We start from the raw sequence: 16,777 nt of genomic DNA, 5'->3' as shown, positions 1-16,777 counted from the left end.
TATATGCAGACGAGAGATGTGATGGATTGTTACCATATGAATACATTGCAAGGTTAAAGCGAGAACGAAGACGAAAATTGAAGCTTAGTCTTCTAGTTTACTTTATTTGTTTTATAGTTTCTTTTTCTTGTATGTGTGAGATTTCTCTTGTGGGGTTTAGAGTCTAAAAACTCTTTTTAACTCTTTTGACTGTAGTCATTCGCTTGTGAATGATCAAGGCCAGATTTTATTTCATAATCTAAAACATATAATATGATGGCAGTACAGTTGCATCTCTTCTGTAAAACAAATAAAGGAACTGTAGAGCCTTACCATGGAGGTTAGAGCAGTTGAGATTAAAATCTGGATGGCCAAGCCATTGACACAGACATATATGACTGGGCCACCGCATCTACCGTGCAGGATGCTGCAGAAGCACCAGACAACTTAATTAGCAGTACAACATGCCCTTTTAATTTGTTCGTTGTTTATCAGTCTGGTTCTGTAATTCCTGCAATTTCTCGAAATGCCATGTATGCAGTAGATTTAATTCAAAGATTTATGGTGGATCCATTGATCAGCTGCAGCCCCTTACAACCAAAAAAATTAGATCCTCCACTTCGTCTTGTCTAAGATGTGCCTGCAAAGCACGTTCAGTTAGTCATTAGTATTCAAATGAACAAGAAACAGTAGCTAGCAATCATTTGAACTCAAAATTGAATTAACTGCAAAAGCAATCTTTTCAACGATGATCTCGGCGTCACAGGACAAGACACCAAGACACATTAATGCTACTGTTATATGAATCGTATACATGTCTAATCAGGACCTGAGAGCAAGAGAGAGGAAAGAGGGGTTGAGAGCCAGAGTCAGCAGGGCGGATGAAAACCTGGTAGAGCAGGTCGGCACGGGCTGGTGAACATCGTCGGCCGCCTTGCGGTAGTACAGCAGGGGCGCGGCCGAGAGCCGGAGGAGGAGCGAGTCGTCGTTCTGGAACGGCAGGACCTCGGCAACGTCAAGGAAGGAGAACTCGAGCTTGACGTCGCAGCGCAGCAGTGGGAGCCCAGGAACGCGAAGGCGGCGTCGCGGTCTCGTCGAGCGGGTCGACCACGAAGGTCGAGCCCCCCGGGCGCGGCGGGGTCGCGCCAAGCGACGGTGAAGGCGGCGGGCGGCCAAAGGTTCCCCACCTCGACGCGCGAGCCCGCGAAGTGGAAGGGCTCGGCGCCCTGGTGGCGCGCCCCGCGGCGGTGGGAGCCACAGTAGGCGGGGCGCGCACGCAAGATGAGCTCGGAACCGGCGGCGGCGGTGCGGCACGCGACCTCCGGCTGCGCGAAGTGGACGAAGGCGTGCGGCGGGGGCATGGCGAGGTCGCGTGGCGGCGGCGCGGCCCGGAACGCGTCGTCTTCGTTGCCATCGCCGTTCGGGGCTCGTCGCCGGCGTGACGCTTGGCCCGTCTGGAGCGCGTCCGCAGTGGGGAGGAGGCGCTGGAAGTTGGGGTAGGAGCCGGGCGGCGGGGAGGAAGGGGATCTCGCGTCATGACCTGGAGTGCCACGACGTTGGTGGGAAGCCGTAGATGCAGAGCACCATCTCCCAGGGCCGGCCGCGGCAGGTCCGCTTGGCGGAATTCACGCTCGGAGAGAAGGCGGCGGGCTGGGATGGGTGAGCGAAGTTAATGCTCAGGAGGGAAGGCGATGGGATGGGCGAGCGCGATCGCGTCGTCATCATGACTGACCGGTGGAGTTGACGTTGTAACCCGTAAACCCCATCAACGCAAAAAAAAAAAAAATAACATCAAATATTAAGCACATACATCAAATATTAGGATACATGTATGGAATACTAAATAAAATCTATTTATAAAATTTTTTTGTATGGATGGGTTGTAAATTGCGATGTGCAACAGTAATGCTGTAGTAATGCTACAGTAAATCTAATGAGCATACTTATTCTATGTTTTGCAACAGTAGTGCTACAGTAACATCCGCTAATTATGAATTAATCATAGATTAATTAATATCATTAGATTCGTCTCGCGATTTACAACCCATCTATATAAAAAATTTTATAAATAGATTTCATTTAATACTTCAAATTAGTAAGATTCCAACATAAAATTTTTAGTATAAACAACTAAACACGACTAAGGAAATAAAGGAACCTGCCAAAAACAACGAGGTGGTATGGGCGGGCGGGTAAGCCAACGCAGGTGACAAAACCATTTTGTTTTTGGGAAATTCATTTTGCATCTATTAATTTTTATAGGTCCACCATGGATCTGCTATGGTTGTTGCCTCACATGTGGGACGTCGTGAGAGGTATAGGTAGGTTAATCCTCATAAAAAAGATTTCAATTGAACATTCATAATGTATAGTATTCAATACATATGTAAGCATGTTACTATTATTTAAATGGAGGAACTCAAAACTGGTGTTGATCCCGGACTTGGTGGTGCCTGGCTGCACAATCATGAATTGCAATCGAGGGACAAATGATGGTCGTCTGTGCAGCCAAAGTGCTATAAATGGGTTAGCAACTAATTATTTATTTCATAACTCTTGCGGTTCCCCTATTACTACATTGTGGTTCTTAATTCTTTTTTTTTGGAAAAGGCACAATATGAAGCATCAATGGCAAATAAATATGGATCGAATCGGAGAGCTCAGTATCCTAATTTTGACGCTTCTGTCATCTATGAGTGTGTGGGTAGAATGCCACATGGCAAGCTGGGAATTGCTGATGAGGCAATTACCATTGCTGAGAAGGAAGAGGTTAAGACAAGGACTAGGTTCATGCCCGTGCTTCGCTACGGGCTGCAAAAAAAATCATAATACAATACACATAAAATTTGATTAGAAAATTTTTAAAATATATAAGAACCAAACGACCCAAAAAAATACACGCAATCCATCATTGTTTCGTACAAATTAAACTCAACGCTACAGAACTTGAATTTATATTCATGTAGACCAAGATTGGAGCAAATGAATACGGCAAATCAGTCAGCTGCCTGCCTGCCTGGGTTACAGGCAATATTAGCATATCTGTACAGTGTTACTATGTTAGATGTTAGGGCCATATGAAAAACCGGGTGGGGGATGGACTCCACCGTTTTTCATTAAGAGGAAGCGACTACGGCTTCATCCGGTTGTGGAAAAAACCCTCGAACCCTGGCTCATGCCAAAGAGGGCCAAGTCTTGCGGTGAGCACAGCAAGAGAATTTTTTTATCCACAAGCAGAAATTCGTCCAAGCTAGAATTCAAACTCACGACTTCGTGGGAGCGACACTACCTGGCTGGGCTAGCCAACTCGGCCGCCCAACCTTTCGCGTGTTAGGGCCATATGAGAACTCTATATCAGATATCACGCTATCATACTGATGCAGAAATACTCTATATCAGCTAACCTGGTAGAAATCAGTGTGGGATAGGATGGGGAACTGCTCCTTGATGGGCTCGAGGAGCCTGGCTGCGATATGTCGAGACCGGCATTGGCTCTGTGCGCCTGCTCAGCGGGCCCCAGCAGCAGTGGCGTCCCAGAGCTGCAGCTACCTTGGCCGAGTGGTCAGTTTTTGTAAAATCTCATGTAAAATATCATGAATATACATGAAAAATGGATCTTGTATATAAAAAAAAGGCCAGCACTGGAATTTACATAGTAGGTTACAAAAGGAGAACTCTTTGACACGAAAACAATATTAGTGAGCCTATTCTTCCTTGCAAGCAAACGCATTGTAAAGGTGACAACTGAAAAAGAAAGCCAACCAAATTGTAAGATTTAACAAACCCACTCAAACACTCACAATCAAACCCTAGCAGATTCTGAAAAAGAAAAATGTCTTTTCACATCTGAAATTTCCTAAACTATGGTTCTCCCTCTTTCCCAAACACAAGTGCGGCCTGCACAATTATGGTTCTGTGGTAGAGTACAATAATATTAATGAGGTAAAGTAGACTTATTCCTTATTCCTTGGCAGCATGTTGTCCACTACTTGTATTCCTGGAAAGAGGAACAGAGGAAAGCAGCACACGTGCTAGGAAATAGGCATGCAGATGAAGTTACTCACCCCCATTGTCACAAACAGCGGCGGATCTACAGCGGGGAGGCTATTCATCGTGCGCGCGAGTGCGACGCGACACATCGCAGAAGAGGCGCTGCGTCGCTGCAGGTGGACCCCGCACACTGTGCATCTTCAACCTTAGCTCGCGATGGTTGGGGCCGCCGGCGAGCTAGGGGTGGGGGAGGGGGTGGCTGGCGAGGGGTGGGAGGTGAGTGAGGTGGCCACCGGCGAGGTCGCCGGTGGCCGGGGTGGTGGCAGGAGGCGGCGGAGTTTTAGGTTTCGGGTTGCTGGGGGTGGGGCGGGCTCCATGGTCGCCGGACCTAGAGGAGAGGCCTCGGGGGGGGGGGGGGGGGCAGTGGCCCGGCGGCGGCGGCGGTTCGGCCGGCGGAGGGCGCGGCCGGGCGGGGCCAGATAACCGGTGGGTGGTGGCCGGTGATGGGGGCGAGAGAAGGCAGCGGCGATGCTGGACGGACGGCGCGGCGGCGAGATTGGTTAGCGTGGCGGTGGAGGAGGGCGGCGGCGGAGGCCGCCGGAGCCGAGGGAGGCGCTCGACGGCGGGGGTGGGCGGGGGTGCTTGGCTGTCGGCTCTCTGCGATTGGATGAAATCCAATCGCAGAGAGTGATGAATAGACGCCCCCATCTTAAGGGGGGCTTGGGGGGCTCCAACCCCCCCTAAGAGCAGCTAATTACACTTAAATCATTGTAGAAAAAGTCTCAAATCACCATTAAATCTTCATGCAAATCAACATCTCCATTGTTTCAGCCCCCCCTTGTCTCCCCTCCTGCATCCGCCACTGGTCACAAAATGCTTCCAGCGGAGCATGATATATCCTAGCAAGCCCAAAATCAGCAATCTTTATAATTCCATGTTCTTCTCCTTCTCCCATGACCTGTTGCGGCACATATGGAAGCACTATCAGCAAGAAAAAAAAGGCGGCGCAAATTGTGCAGTTATATTTGTCTATCTCCATGTGGGACCATACTAGTATGTTAGAAGTCTTGAGCTCTCGATGGATAATCCAATTGCTGCAGCAGGTTAGGCGGAGATTATTAAGGTTAGCTACAGAGATTTTCATAGGACCTTTCAGAGAAAGCAGCAGCATATAATCTGGTTACCTGTGAAGCTAGTTGAGGCCGTTGAGCAGTTGCCACAGCAAGGATTTGACAGTGTAGGGGTTAATGGAGGCGTTTAGCTTCTCCCTGTTATGCCTGATAATCTCCTGCGGTATGGTTGGTTTGTTTGCAGTATGGCTGGTTTGTTTGATTAATCAATTATATTATAATAAAGTGGTCATGCTCTGCTTAATGGAATTGAATTGAATTGGCAGACATAGAGGTCCTGCTCCGTGTAATCGAATGCGAGGTAGAGGGTCATGTCAGCGTGGTTGATGTGAACATAGACATTCTCGTGGTTGATCTCGTGCAGGGAAGCAATCAGGTAGGTTAAGCTAGGGTTTCGCTCTCCAGGCCCGGGAAAGGGGAGGGGATAGGAAGCACAGCGGAGGAAGAAAGGCGAAGGAAGCTCACACCATAATCTCCCTGATCGCGGTAGGCGGTGCTCCGTCCCCCTCCTTCGATTGCTTGAACTTCTTGATGGCGATAGGGCGGGGGACCGCGCCGGTCGGGCACCGGGTGGGCAGGCTTGAGGTGCGCGAGGAAGACGGGGCCGTAGATCCCCTCGCCGATCTTGCCCACCAGCTCGTACTGCTGCAGGCACGCGGAGCGTTGGCACCACCCGCCCCCATCCCGATGTCGCACCGGGCTGCCGCATCACAGGGAGAAGCTGAGGTGTCATCCTGAGGCGGGCGCGGATCCGTGCGGCGGGGACGGTTCGGGCGGCGAAGACGGCTCGTGGCAGGCGGGTATGCATGGTCCAGTGGTGCGGCATGGCGAGGTCGACCCACGACAACTGCATTGAGGCGGAGGACGGGAGGTGGTGCGCGGTGACGTCGGCGATGTGCGGCAACCCCCCTTGCTCTAGGTCGATGCGCGCCCATCCTCGGTGTGCGAGCGTGTGGCATCCGCCCGGAGCTGGCGCATACTGCAGCGGCGGTGGCGGCGGCGGGCGGGTGTGCGGCAGTGTGCGGCGTCCGCCCAGAGATGGCGCGGACCGCAGTGGCGGCAGCAGCGGCGTGCGGGCGTGCGGGAGAAGGATCCGGGTGGGGGCCGGCGGCGGTGTGGGGGCGCGCGGGAGAGCAGGCGAGTAGGTGAGGAGCGGGCGTGCGTCGGGGGTATGCGGTGAGATTAGCGGAGATTGAATCATAGGAGGAGAAGGATCGCAGGTGGGGATTCAAACGGACGAATCACGACCGTTGGAGGCTTAACCAAAGAGTGGGGGGCGACTGTTGATGCTAGCTAACGACTAATTTTAGGCATCATCTTGAGCCTAAAATCATGAGAATAAAAGTCTCATACCTGCTAATGTTATCCCAAAGAGCCAATTCCATGTTTCCTCTTAGAAATATTGCTATATTGGAATTTGGGCAGAAATGCAGGTAAAACAAGCTTCAAGCGTCAAGATATAAACCCGACCATGAGCAAGCTATCAGCTCTTGCATGAGAATATGAAAGGCGAGCGTCAACACTAGTGGTAGGAGTTATTGCTAACGAGTTCCACAAAGTGTTGGTGTATATTTATGTGCAGGTTGCTTATGCTTGGAAATGAGAAGAGAATGTAGCCCATGAGCAAGGTGACACATCGCTAATCCAAGGCAACAACGTCTCGATGAATCAGATGCGTTCTCGGGGATCTACAAGCCCACCAGAGCTACCAAACTGACTTAAAACAAGCCCAAACCAATATACATGACATGAGGGCCCACTTAGCAGCCTTCAGACCAAGAACCAGGCCGAACGGGCGCAGCCCATGACCGGCCGACCACCATGGTCGGCCGACTATGTGGTAACGGCCCACGGGCCCCACCGACTTGGAGATGACACGTGGCGCCTTGTAGTTGCTTCTTCATGGTGGTTTGGCTTCATTTTCGGGATGGCTCCCTCCTATAAATACAAGGGGAGGGGGTGATAATTAGAACACACTCCACACCATCAACAATTCACTCTTCTCTTGAGTTCTCACTTGATTGAGAGTTGTCTTAAGGAGTTTAGGAGTAGAGGTACTCAGGAGGGACACTGGTAACGGCGCTCTTCTCCAATTTGTACCTCTACCAGAGAGTGAGGGGGAGTCTGGGGATGTGCCGGGCTTGTCGGCGCTCTTCTCCGCTTGTACCTCGATGAATGCTTTTTTGGTTGTAAGTGTTCGAGATCTTCTTATTTAGAATTAGAGTTTAGATTGCAAGTTATCATCTCTGCCTTATTGAAAGGATCGATGGACCAAGAGGGGGGGTGAATTGGGCCTTTTTCAATTTCTAAAACACAATAAAGCAACCTTAACCTATGCAATGCTAGTAAGGCACCAATTCACCAACCGGATAACTAAGCTACCTACACAAGCTAAGAGAGATATAAAGAGAAGTAAAGCCTAGCAAGGTAGAGCTAAGTTATGATCTCTAAGTCAAGCACATGAATAAATTGCATGAAAGAAAATGCTTGAATAAAGAGAGTGGACAAGAGACTGACCGGATTTTTTCCCGTGGTGTCGATGTGTTGGCACACACCCCTAATCCACGTTGTGACACTCACTAAGAGTCTTGTCACCTCCCAAGTCACCGAGACAAGGGCGCTCACTAAGAGTCTCCGTTCGCCATCCCGGCATGGTGGAGATCAAACCACGTACAATCTTCTTCTCCGGGCTCCCACAATCCTTGGCAAGCTCCGCGAGAAACACCTCGATCACCAAGATCGCCTAGGTGATGCCAATCACCAAGAGTAACAAGCTAGGGCCTTCACTTGAGCAAGAACCGATCACCAAGAATGGATGCACACAAGTTTCTCTCTACTCAAGTCCTTAGCCTTACTTCTTGAATGATTGAATGATCAATTTGATGGAAGATGAAGCTCAAGGTGGCTCTTGACTATTGTATAAGTGTATGGATGTTGACTGGTGTCAAGAGTGTTCAAAATGACCCATTGGAGGGGTATATATAGGCAGCTCACACGAATAGAGCCATTGGAGAAAAGCTGCCAGAAAACTGCGTAGCGCCGGTTAATCCGACGATCCTCCAATAGCCAGCGTCGGTTTAATCGATGAATGTAAACTGCCCCTTCTGAAAAACTAGCAGTTACAACTTGGGCAGATTAACCGACGTATCATCGGTTTAACCGGTGAGTGTAGTTGTCCACTGATCAACTGAAAAACCAAGTCTCTGGACAACTGCACCGACGTTAACTCAAAACCATCGTCGGTTTAATCGGTGAGTACAACTTCAGAAATCCCTGGAAAAACCATCTCACTGGTCAATTGCACCTGACGTCTCAATTCAAACAGCGTCAGTTTAACCGGTGTATAGAACCTTGAAACACCCTAGAAAAACCAACTCTGGACTAATGCACCGACGTTAAATTCAGACACGTCGGTTTAACCGGTGTATTGACTTGTCCAGACTCTGCTGACTTCGTTTAACCGACGTATAGAAAAATGAAAGCGTCGGTTAAACCGGTGTTAAAGACTTTTTCTGATTTTGCCTTTTCTGATTTGAGTCTTGAATAAAATCCAAATATTCTTGAGATATAAGTCAAAAACCACTTATTTGAACTTCTAAAAACCTGAGTGACCATAGTGTGACATCCATTTTTGAAAGATCATGTCCATGCTCAAGTTACTTGGCCTTAACCCCTCTTAATAGTGCGACCTCTACAAAACTATAAAACCTATACTAATCTAAGTGTCCTTCTCAACCTTGTGACACTTAGTACTAGAAAGATCCTTAGTCTTGTTATAATCTTGAGTTGAATACGAGATCACCTTTTTGAATAATGAAATTGAGGGGCCTCTTTTGACATATGACCAAATGAGCGATAATGATTTATTAAGCTGCACAAACTCATTAGTCACAATAATGGTTATCATTAATCACCGAAACATACCTTGAGGGCCTAGATGCTTACAATCTCCCCCTTTTTGGTGATTGATGACAACACAAACATAAATAACGAGAGAGCGAGAAAGATAAAATAGGAAAAACACAAGCAAACTCGAGAAAGGACCAAAGAGCTCAACGGCTCAAACGAAATCCATAGATATGTCTCAAACCACAGCATACTCAAGCGTCAAATGTACATATCCATGAACTAACACCAAAATGTGATACAAAGCATCAAAGTCCTGATAACTACGAGCTCTCTCTAACTCTACCCTCCCCCTGACTCCAACTCCCCCTGACTCTCTCCCCCTTTGGCGTCAAAGCACCAAAAAGGCGAGCTACTGATCCGGCTGTCGCGGCACGGACGAGGAAGCGGTCCGGGTCATCATCGTCGTCGTCGTCGGACGGTGTACCCTCGGTAACAGACAGGAGCTGCTGGTCAGAACTGCCTGCTTGGATCTGAACTGACTGGGGGTGTAGCTGTCGTCGAGGCTCTCGTGCTAGCACTGCCTGGAAGAGGGTCCGTAGAAGTGGTAACCGGCTCAGCAGAAGATGTGTCAACATCTGAAGTAGTAAGTGATGAAGCTGCCGGCTGTGTCGACTGCTGAAGTAAGGAACCCTCTCCTCCTCCCCCTGAAGGTAGTGTCTGTGGTACGACGGGGAGGGCGACTGACTGGACTGCCGAAGGAGACTCCTGGAAGAGTGAAGTCGCTGGCAGTGGTGAGAAGAGTGGACGACCGGCAGACCCAAGTAGTGCGGACATCGAGAACGTGGTCTCCGGTGTCACTGAGGTAGCTGGAGCTGCAGTAGGGGCTGGAGCTGGAGTGACTGCAAGCTGAGGTGCGGGGCTAGTCCAGGTGTGAGTGTACAGCTGAGTAATCATCCCGAACATCGCCATCATGCCCTGCTGCATCTGCTGAAACTGAGCGTCTGTCCTCTGTGATACTCGATCAATAAGGCCGACAAACCGCTCCTCCGCTGCAGCACGCTCTCGGGCGGCCTCCCTCTGTATCGCTGCAAGCTGAGCTTCATGGGCTCTCCTGGCCTCCTCCTGAGCGATCCGATCCTCTCTCTGCTGAGTAACAAGCTGCTGAAGAAGAGAGGTGAGCTCGGATGGCTGAGTCACCTGGGACTCTATGACAGTGGCAGGTGCTGGTGACTCTGGAGCTGGCTCTCTAGACCCCCCTGCCTCGTGGTCGTGACTAGCTGGGGGTGCTGCAGGAAAGTACTCGACGTCCTCGGAGGAGTCTGACTCAAGCTCAGACCAGTGTATCTCATCATCTCCTCCGGGAAGCTGGGCCTCGGCAGCTAGCAGTGCCTCATCCTCCTGTGCCACTCGGGTCTGTGCCTCAGGTGACAGCTGTGCCATGGCAGCTCTCTCTGCCTGTCTGCCTCTCCTCCGGTCCTGTGGTGCTCTCGGACGGTAAACTGGGAACCGGGGAGCCTCGTCCTGACGGTAGACTGCACTGACGGGTGACTCAGCTGGCACGATCATAGAACAGATATAGCTGATCCAGTGAGCATACGGAAACTGCCTCACGACCCCCATCCCGTCAGTGATAACATCCTCAATCTCAGCCAAAATAAAGTCAACAATATCGAACGGCTCGTGAGTGAGGATGTGAAGTAGTAACAGCTGCTGCAACCCTGTAAACCCCTCTGGGTAGCCACTCCTTGGCAACAACGTCCTCCGGAGGGCCATGCGAACTGCGTACGCCTCCGGGGTCAGCAAGCTGGGCACTCTGGCATACGACGCTGGAAATGGCTGGCGGAAGCACTGAGAGATCACCTCGTGAGAAGGTGCAATCCCGCCAATCATAGCTCTGCACGGTGGATCTGCGTCTCCGTATACCATCTCGTGCAGGGAGACACCAACCAAGTCAACTCCAAGTATCCCTGCTATCGTCGCTCTCGACAGCCCAAAGACTTGGCCTCCAAAAACAAAGTGTACGGCTCTACGCTCGGGAGCTATCCAGGCTGTGGCATAGAAAACTCTGACCCAGTCCTCGATATATCTGTTCTGCTCTATCTTGAGTAACCTGGGCAGGCCCCTGAAGTGAGCGAAGTGCTCTCTGACATCTGCTCCCCCTGCAGCTGTCCTCAGTGACACCCAGTCAAGCACTCTGTGAGAGAAGATCCTGTGGCCCCGCCTCTGGTAAGTCTCTTAGAAACTGGCCTGAAGAAGCGTCCAGAATCTACGATCGACCCTGCTGTCATGGGTCACGGGGAACCAGTCCTCCTCCCCAACACTACACCTGAGCCTCTTGACCTTCGCCGCATTGGCCTTTGTCAAGTTCTGGAGCAGCACACCTGGCTCCAGACGCACAACAGTGTCCATACGGAACACTGCGCGCTCGGCCTCTAGGGCCTCGGCTCTACGAGCTGCTGCTGTTACTGCTGCGGACCTGCGAGGCTCCTGTGGCTGGTGACCTCCTCGCGTCCTAGGTCCAGTGCGACGCTCGGTCGCCGGAGAAGACTCTCCTGCTAGGGACGTCTGCCGAGTGCGGCCAGAATGTCGTAGAGTCGGTGACTCCTGTGTGCCCTGCCCCTGAGACTGCTCAGACTGCTCTGCCTCTGAATTTGCATCTAACTCTGCAGCTGAATCTGAGTGATCTATGCCTGCTGCTGCCTCGGTCATTGCTCTGGTTGCCCTGGCATCTCTGACTCTGCCCATACCTCGGCCTCTGCCCCTGCCCCTGGCTGGCGGATCCCTGATCGCGAACGGGCGAGCACGGCCTGACGCCTGCTCCTCGACGGCCTTGGCCACCATCTCGGCCCTCTCAGCCTCTCTCTGCTCGGGTCCGCTTGCGGATGAGCTTCTCCACAACGACTTCCTTCCCCTTCCTCTTCTCGCGACCCATCTTGATCAGGCAAAAACTCGAACACCTGGTGAGCGTGGAGCGGCTGCGGCTGCGGTGTGACAGGCGTGGATGTGCGGCTGCGTGGGCGGCGCGCGGCGTGGGAGCGACGGCTCAGAGCTCGGTGGCAGCACTGAGTGGTAAGCGGTGGCGGCGGTGAGTAGCAAGTGGTGGCGTACGCGGGCGGCGCGGGTGGGCAGCGTGCGAGCGGTGGTGCTGCGGGCTTTGCATGGTGGTGGCTTAGGTTGGCGGCGTGGATGACGGTGCGGGCGAGGACTGGCGGCGACGGCGTGTACAGGCGGTGGCGCTTGGATAGGCGGAACGAGCGGCGGCGGCGCGGAGTCGGGTGCGGGCGCGGCGGCGTGAAGGAAGAAAAGAAAACAGGGGTCGGCAGCGAGGGCACGAAACAAATATGACAGGTGGGCCCCGTGTTTTTCCTTAACGCCGGTTAAACCGATGACTAGGTTTAGAGCACCGGTCGATTGCATCGGTGCAGTTCACCTGATACTCAGCACAAAATCCATCTGAACGCCGGTTGATCCGACGATATGACTTTTGTATACGACAGTTGAACGCTGTTATCACCAGTTGATTGGCAGGTCAGATCTGTGTTACGTTCACCAGTTGATCCGATGATGTGACTTTTGAATACGCCGGTTGAACGCCTGAAACTGACTGAGCTGAGACACAACTTAGTAATGCCGGTTAAACCGATGGGTTAAAACTTTTTAGGCGTCGGTTTAACCGGTGAACCCAAAAAAAACCTTCACTCAGCTCACACTTCTATGCTAAGTCCAACAAACTTATAAGATTCAAATAAACTCAAGTTAATGGACTTGCATAGGCAACTTTACCCCTCAAAATACTTAGGATAGCACACTAGCTTAAATAGTTTTCTTTTTGAATACAAGGAAAAGCCGCAAAGCGAGACAAAGCGCCAAAAGAAATGTATGAGCCATGTCATAGGAATATTGAAGATAGAAAGCTTCAAACTCATCATGACATTGCTCACTAGGCAATAACGCACCTAACACTTTGCTCTTTTCACTCTTCATGAATTAAGATCTTGTATATGAAACAAGTCTCATTTTCATCAAGTGATCTCCTTTGTGACCCTTACGCATGCAATGATGGTGCAAGCTACAACCACATGCGAAAGAAAGAATAAACATGAAGTGCACATCTATATGACAAGGAATACATAGCAAGAATTTAAGATCTACTTGCCAAGTTTGAACCCACGGGAAGCTTCTTCATGATGAGCCTTTCTACAAACCTAGAGGAAAACAAGTGGACCACCACCTCTAGCTAAACCCTTGCACATCACTATCTTACCATGGTTAGACAAGTGTCCTATATGTATGCATTTTTCTATATGACATGGCAACTTACATGACGTTTGCCGCACCTAACACATTAAGCTCATTCCTTAGCCTAACAAAGGTACTCTCGTCTAAAGGTTTTGTGAAAATATCCGCCAAGTGCTCCTCGGATCTCACACCTTGAAGAGATATGTCTCCTTTGGCTTCGTGATCACGCAAGAAGTGATGGCGAATATCAATGTGCTTCGTGCGAGAGTGTTGAACCGGATTTTTGGCAATTTTTACGGCACTTTCATTGTCACAAAGGAGTGGGATCCTATCTAGTTTCACACCAAAGTCCAAAAGGGTTTGCTTCATATATAGGATTTGGGCACAACATGCACCGGCCGCTATATATTCCGCTTCCGCGGTGGACAAAGCCACGGAATTTTGCTTCTTACTTGACCAAGAAACTAGAGAACGCCCAAGCAAGTGGCAACCCACGGAGGTACTCTTGCGATCCACAAGGCTTCCGGCAAAATCCGAATCCGAATATCCCAAGAGATCTAAGCTAGCGCCTTTGGGGTACCACAAGCCTATGCTAGGGGTGTGCTTGAGATACCGAAGGATCCTATTCACAGCCGAGAGATGTGATTCCTTTGGGTTAGCTTGAAAGCGGGCACACAAGCACACACTAAACATTATATCAGGCCTAGATGCGGTAAGGTAAAGCAAAGACCCTATCATAGAACTGATAGAGGGATTGATCAACCGGTTTACCGTCCACATCCAAGTCGAGATGCCCATTGGTTGCCATGGATGTCTTGATTGGCTTGCACCCATCCATCTTGAACTTCTTCAAGATATCTTTAGTATACTTTTCTTGATGGATGAATGTCCCTTCCTTCATTTGTTTGACTTGAAAACCAAGAAAGAAGGTCAATTCGCCAATCATGGACATCTCGAATTCCCTAGACATCATGGTAGCAAACTCATGGCTTAGTGAATCATTAGTTGATCCAAAAATAATATCGTCAACATAAATTTGACAAATGAAAAGATCCCCGTTGACGTCTTTTGTGAACAATGTGGTGTCCACCCTCCCGATCTTGAAGCCTTGCATGATTAGGAAGTCACGAAGCCTCTCATACCAAGCTCTTGGAGCTTGTTTGAGCCCATAGAGTGCCTTGTGCAACCTATAAACATGGTTAGGATTCCTCGGATCTTCAAACCCGGGAGGTTGCTCAACATAAACAAGTTCGTTAATTACGCCATTTAAGAAAGCACTTTTCACATCCATTTGATATAACTTAATGTTATGATGTGAAGAGTAAGCAAGAAAGATGCGGATAGCTTCAAGTCTTGCGACCGGAGCAAAGGTTTCACTAAAATCCAAACCTTCAACTTGAGAAAACCCTTTTGCCACAAGTCTTGCTTTGTTGCGTATCACCACCCCATGTTCATCTTGCTTGTTTCGAAAGACCCACTTGGTGCCGATGATGTTCTTGTCTTTCGGAGGAGCTTCGAGGACCCAAACTTCATTGCGGGTGAAGTTGTTCAATTCTTCTTGCATGGCTATCACCCAATCCGAGTCCTCAAGTGCTTCCTCTATGCTAGTGGGTTCAAAACAAGAGACAAACGAGTAATATTCGCAAAATGAAGCATGCTTAGAGCGAGTTCTTACTCCCTTGGAAGGACTACCAATGATTTGACCAATTGGATGATCCTTGGAGATGCGACCATGCTTCACTAGCGGTACTTGCATGGATGCTTGTTGGGGTGGATCTGTTGTTAGTCGAAACTCACCGGCGAGCAGCGACGGGCAACACGAAGAGCCGGGAGGTTGCTGGGGCGCTGGCAGGCATTGCTCCCTCGTCGACGGCCCGCAATTCCGTCACGCGCCCGGAGGTTTTGTGGAAAACCTGGGCGTGCCACCTGACCTATACCCGATCAGGAGGGTGCAGACGTGCTCCGAACAGTTTCCTGCATATAAAGACACGTGTAAACGTAAGTCCGAGCCGTAGTCAGGCTCCCCGGGACGACTCTTGCATCAGCTTTAAAGAGCCGATCGAGTCCGGGTGTCAGATCGGATCTGTAACCATCCAGATTTCGATGAAATAAGCAAATAACTGTAAAACTGCTTCAATTATATCTAACTAATCTAATCCATGATGGTAAAAGCTTTCACTGCTAGATCGGAACATCCTACACGTGACTAGGTCTAATGAACGTAACAGATAACTAAACCATAACCCAAAACAGAGGCCTAAGAACTAGCAAGAGCCGATTCCCGGAACAATCCCTATCAAGGCTAAGATAAAGCATCTACTACGCCACCGGATCATCCAATCCAGTTTGCAAGGCCTAACCTAGCAGATATTACTGCAAACTCTTAAGATAAGAGCAAACCAGAACAGATCAGATCTACTAGACATAAAAGAAACAGGGTGTTTCCTCTATGCGACTAATTCTATGCGACAAGAACTAGCATGAGATTGAAACGTGACTGCCCAGAGACAACGTGATATTCGTAGATGATAAGCAACGAAAGCATGATGAATCTACTAAAAGACATGCTACGAATATCAAGATAACTAGTACTACTCGCCATAAAAAATGCTTCAGTACGAGTAATACCAAGGTAAAAGCAAGAACAATACTGCCCTGATCGCAAGAAGCGATCAGGGCAGCATGGCGCTTACTTGGATGAAAACCCTAGGATTAGGGGTGGCGATGCGCTGAGAGTTGTTGTTTGCGAGTCATGATGACGCTCCCTTTACGAATAACAAAGGATACATATTTATAGTCCGGAGACTTGGGAAACAATCTAAACTAATCTTGTCCCGATCGGACTCTATCTCTAAACTTGAACTAGATCTAAAGGTACATGGCCCATGTGGCCCAGATGCTCACGCAGGAGCCGATTTACAAGTCTTCTTGCTCTTCTGCTTTAAGCCCATCTTGCTTTCGGCCCATAAATTAACCCTGTTAATTCATGGCGATAACACATGCCCCCCTGGTTTTGGCAATGATAGTTCCAAAACCAATCCGTCGCTTCATCTTCCCGTTAATGCTCATTAAACATACTGCAACCACCAAGGAAGACGCAACTGTCTCTGCAACTGGCTCCTCGTAGAATGTGAAACTGCCGATCCGTCTTCCATCTCTTCACTATTTAATCTCACTCGAATCGGCTCTTCTCCACAGCAAATTCCTTCTTCCTCCCACAGCCAGTAGCGCAGAAACCCCAACTCTCCACCAGGCATGGCCATCTCCTCTTCCTCCGGCTCCAACTCTTTTGGAGATTCCTCTTTTTCCTCCTCCTCTCCTCCTTCTTCTTCCTCCCTCTCGGCCTCCTCCATCGACTCTATCCCAGAGAGCCGAGAACCGACCCCCGAGTGGGACCCAACAGTAGCCTATGAGGCGCTGGCTCCTCTGCACTGGGATGTAGAGGAGTTCGATTTCGGGGTCGCCTCCGAGGAAGACGAACCCACAACTGAGGGGGAGGAAGACCTCCAGTTCCTATTCCATGAGGAACTGGAAAGCAGCGAGGACGACACCTTCTCCTGGGAAGGAGCCTGACTCCTCCGAAGAGATCG

General features: G+C 49.9%; 1 protein-coding gene across 1 annotated transcript; it reads right to left on the bottom strand.

Moving 5' to 3' along the window:
- Positions 1-210: 210 nt before the first annotated feature.
- LOC120700002 (probable RNA-dependent RNA polymerase SHL2) lies at positions 211-1,745 on the bottom strand. The gene is made up of 2 exons (XM_039984137.1): positions 869-1,745; positions 211-619 (listed from the first exon to the last, which is right to left on the bottom strand). The coding sequence occupies exons 1-2, from the start codon at positions 1,338-1,340 to the stop codon at positions 609-611; spliced, it is 483 nt and encodes a 160-aa protein (XP_039840071.1). The 5' UTR covers positions 1,341-1,745; the 3' UTR covers positions 211-608.
- Positions 1,746-16,777: the final 15,032 nt, after the last annotated feature.

The sequence above is a fragment of the Panicum virgatum genome, chromosome 1K, assembly GCF_016808335.1.
Source record: "Panicum virgatum strain AP13 chromosome 1K, P.virgatum_v5, whole genome shotgun sequence".
Taxonomy (NCBI): domain Eukaryota; kingdom Viridiplantae; phylum Streptophyta; class Magnoliopsida; order Poales; family Poaceae; genus Panicum; species Panicum virgatum.
The sequence above is the reverse complement of the archived record's forward strand: the minus strand, read 5'-3'. Positions and strand labels throughout refer to the sequence as shown.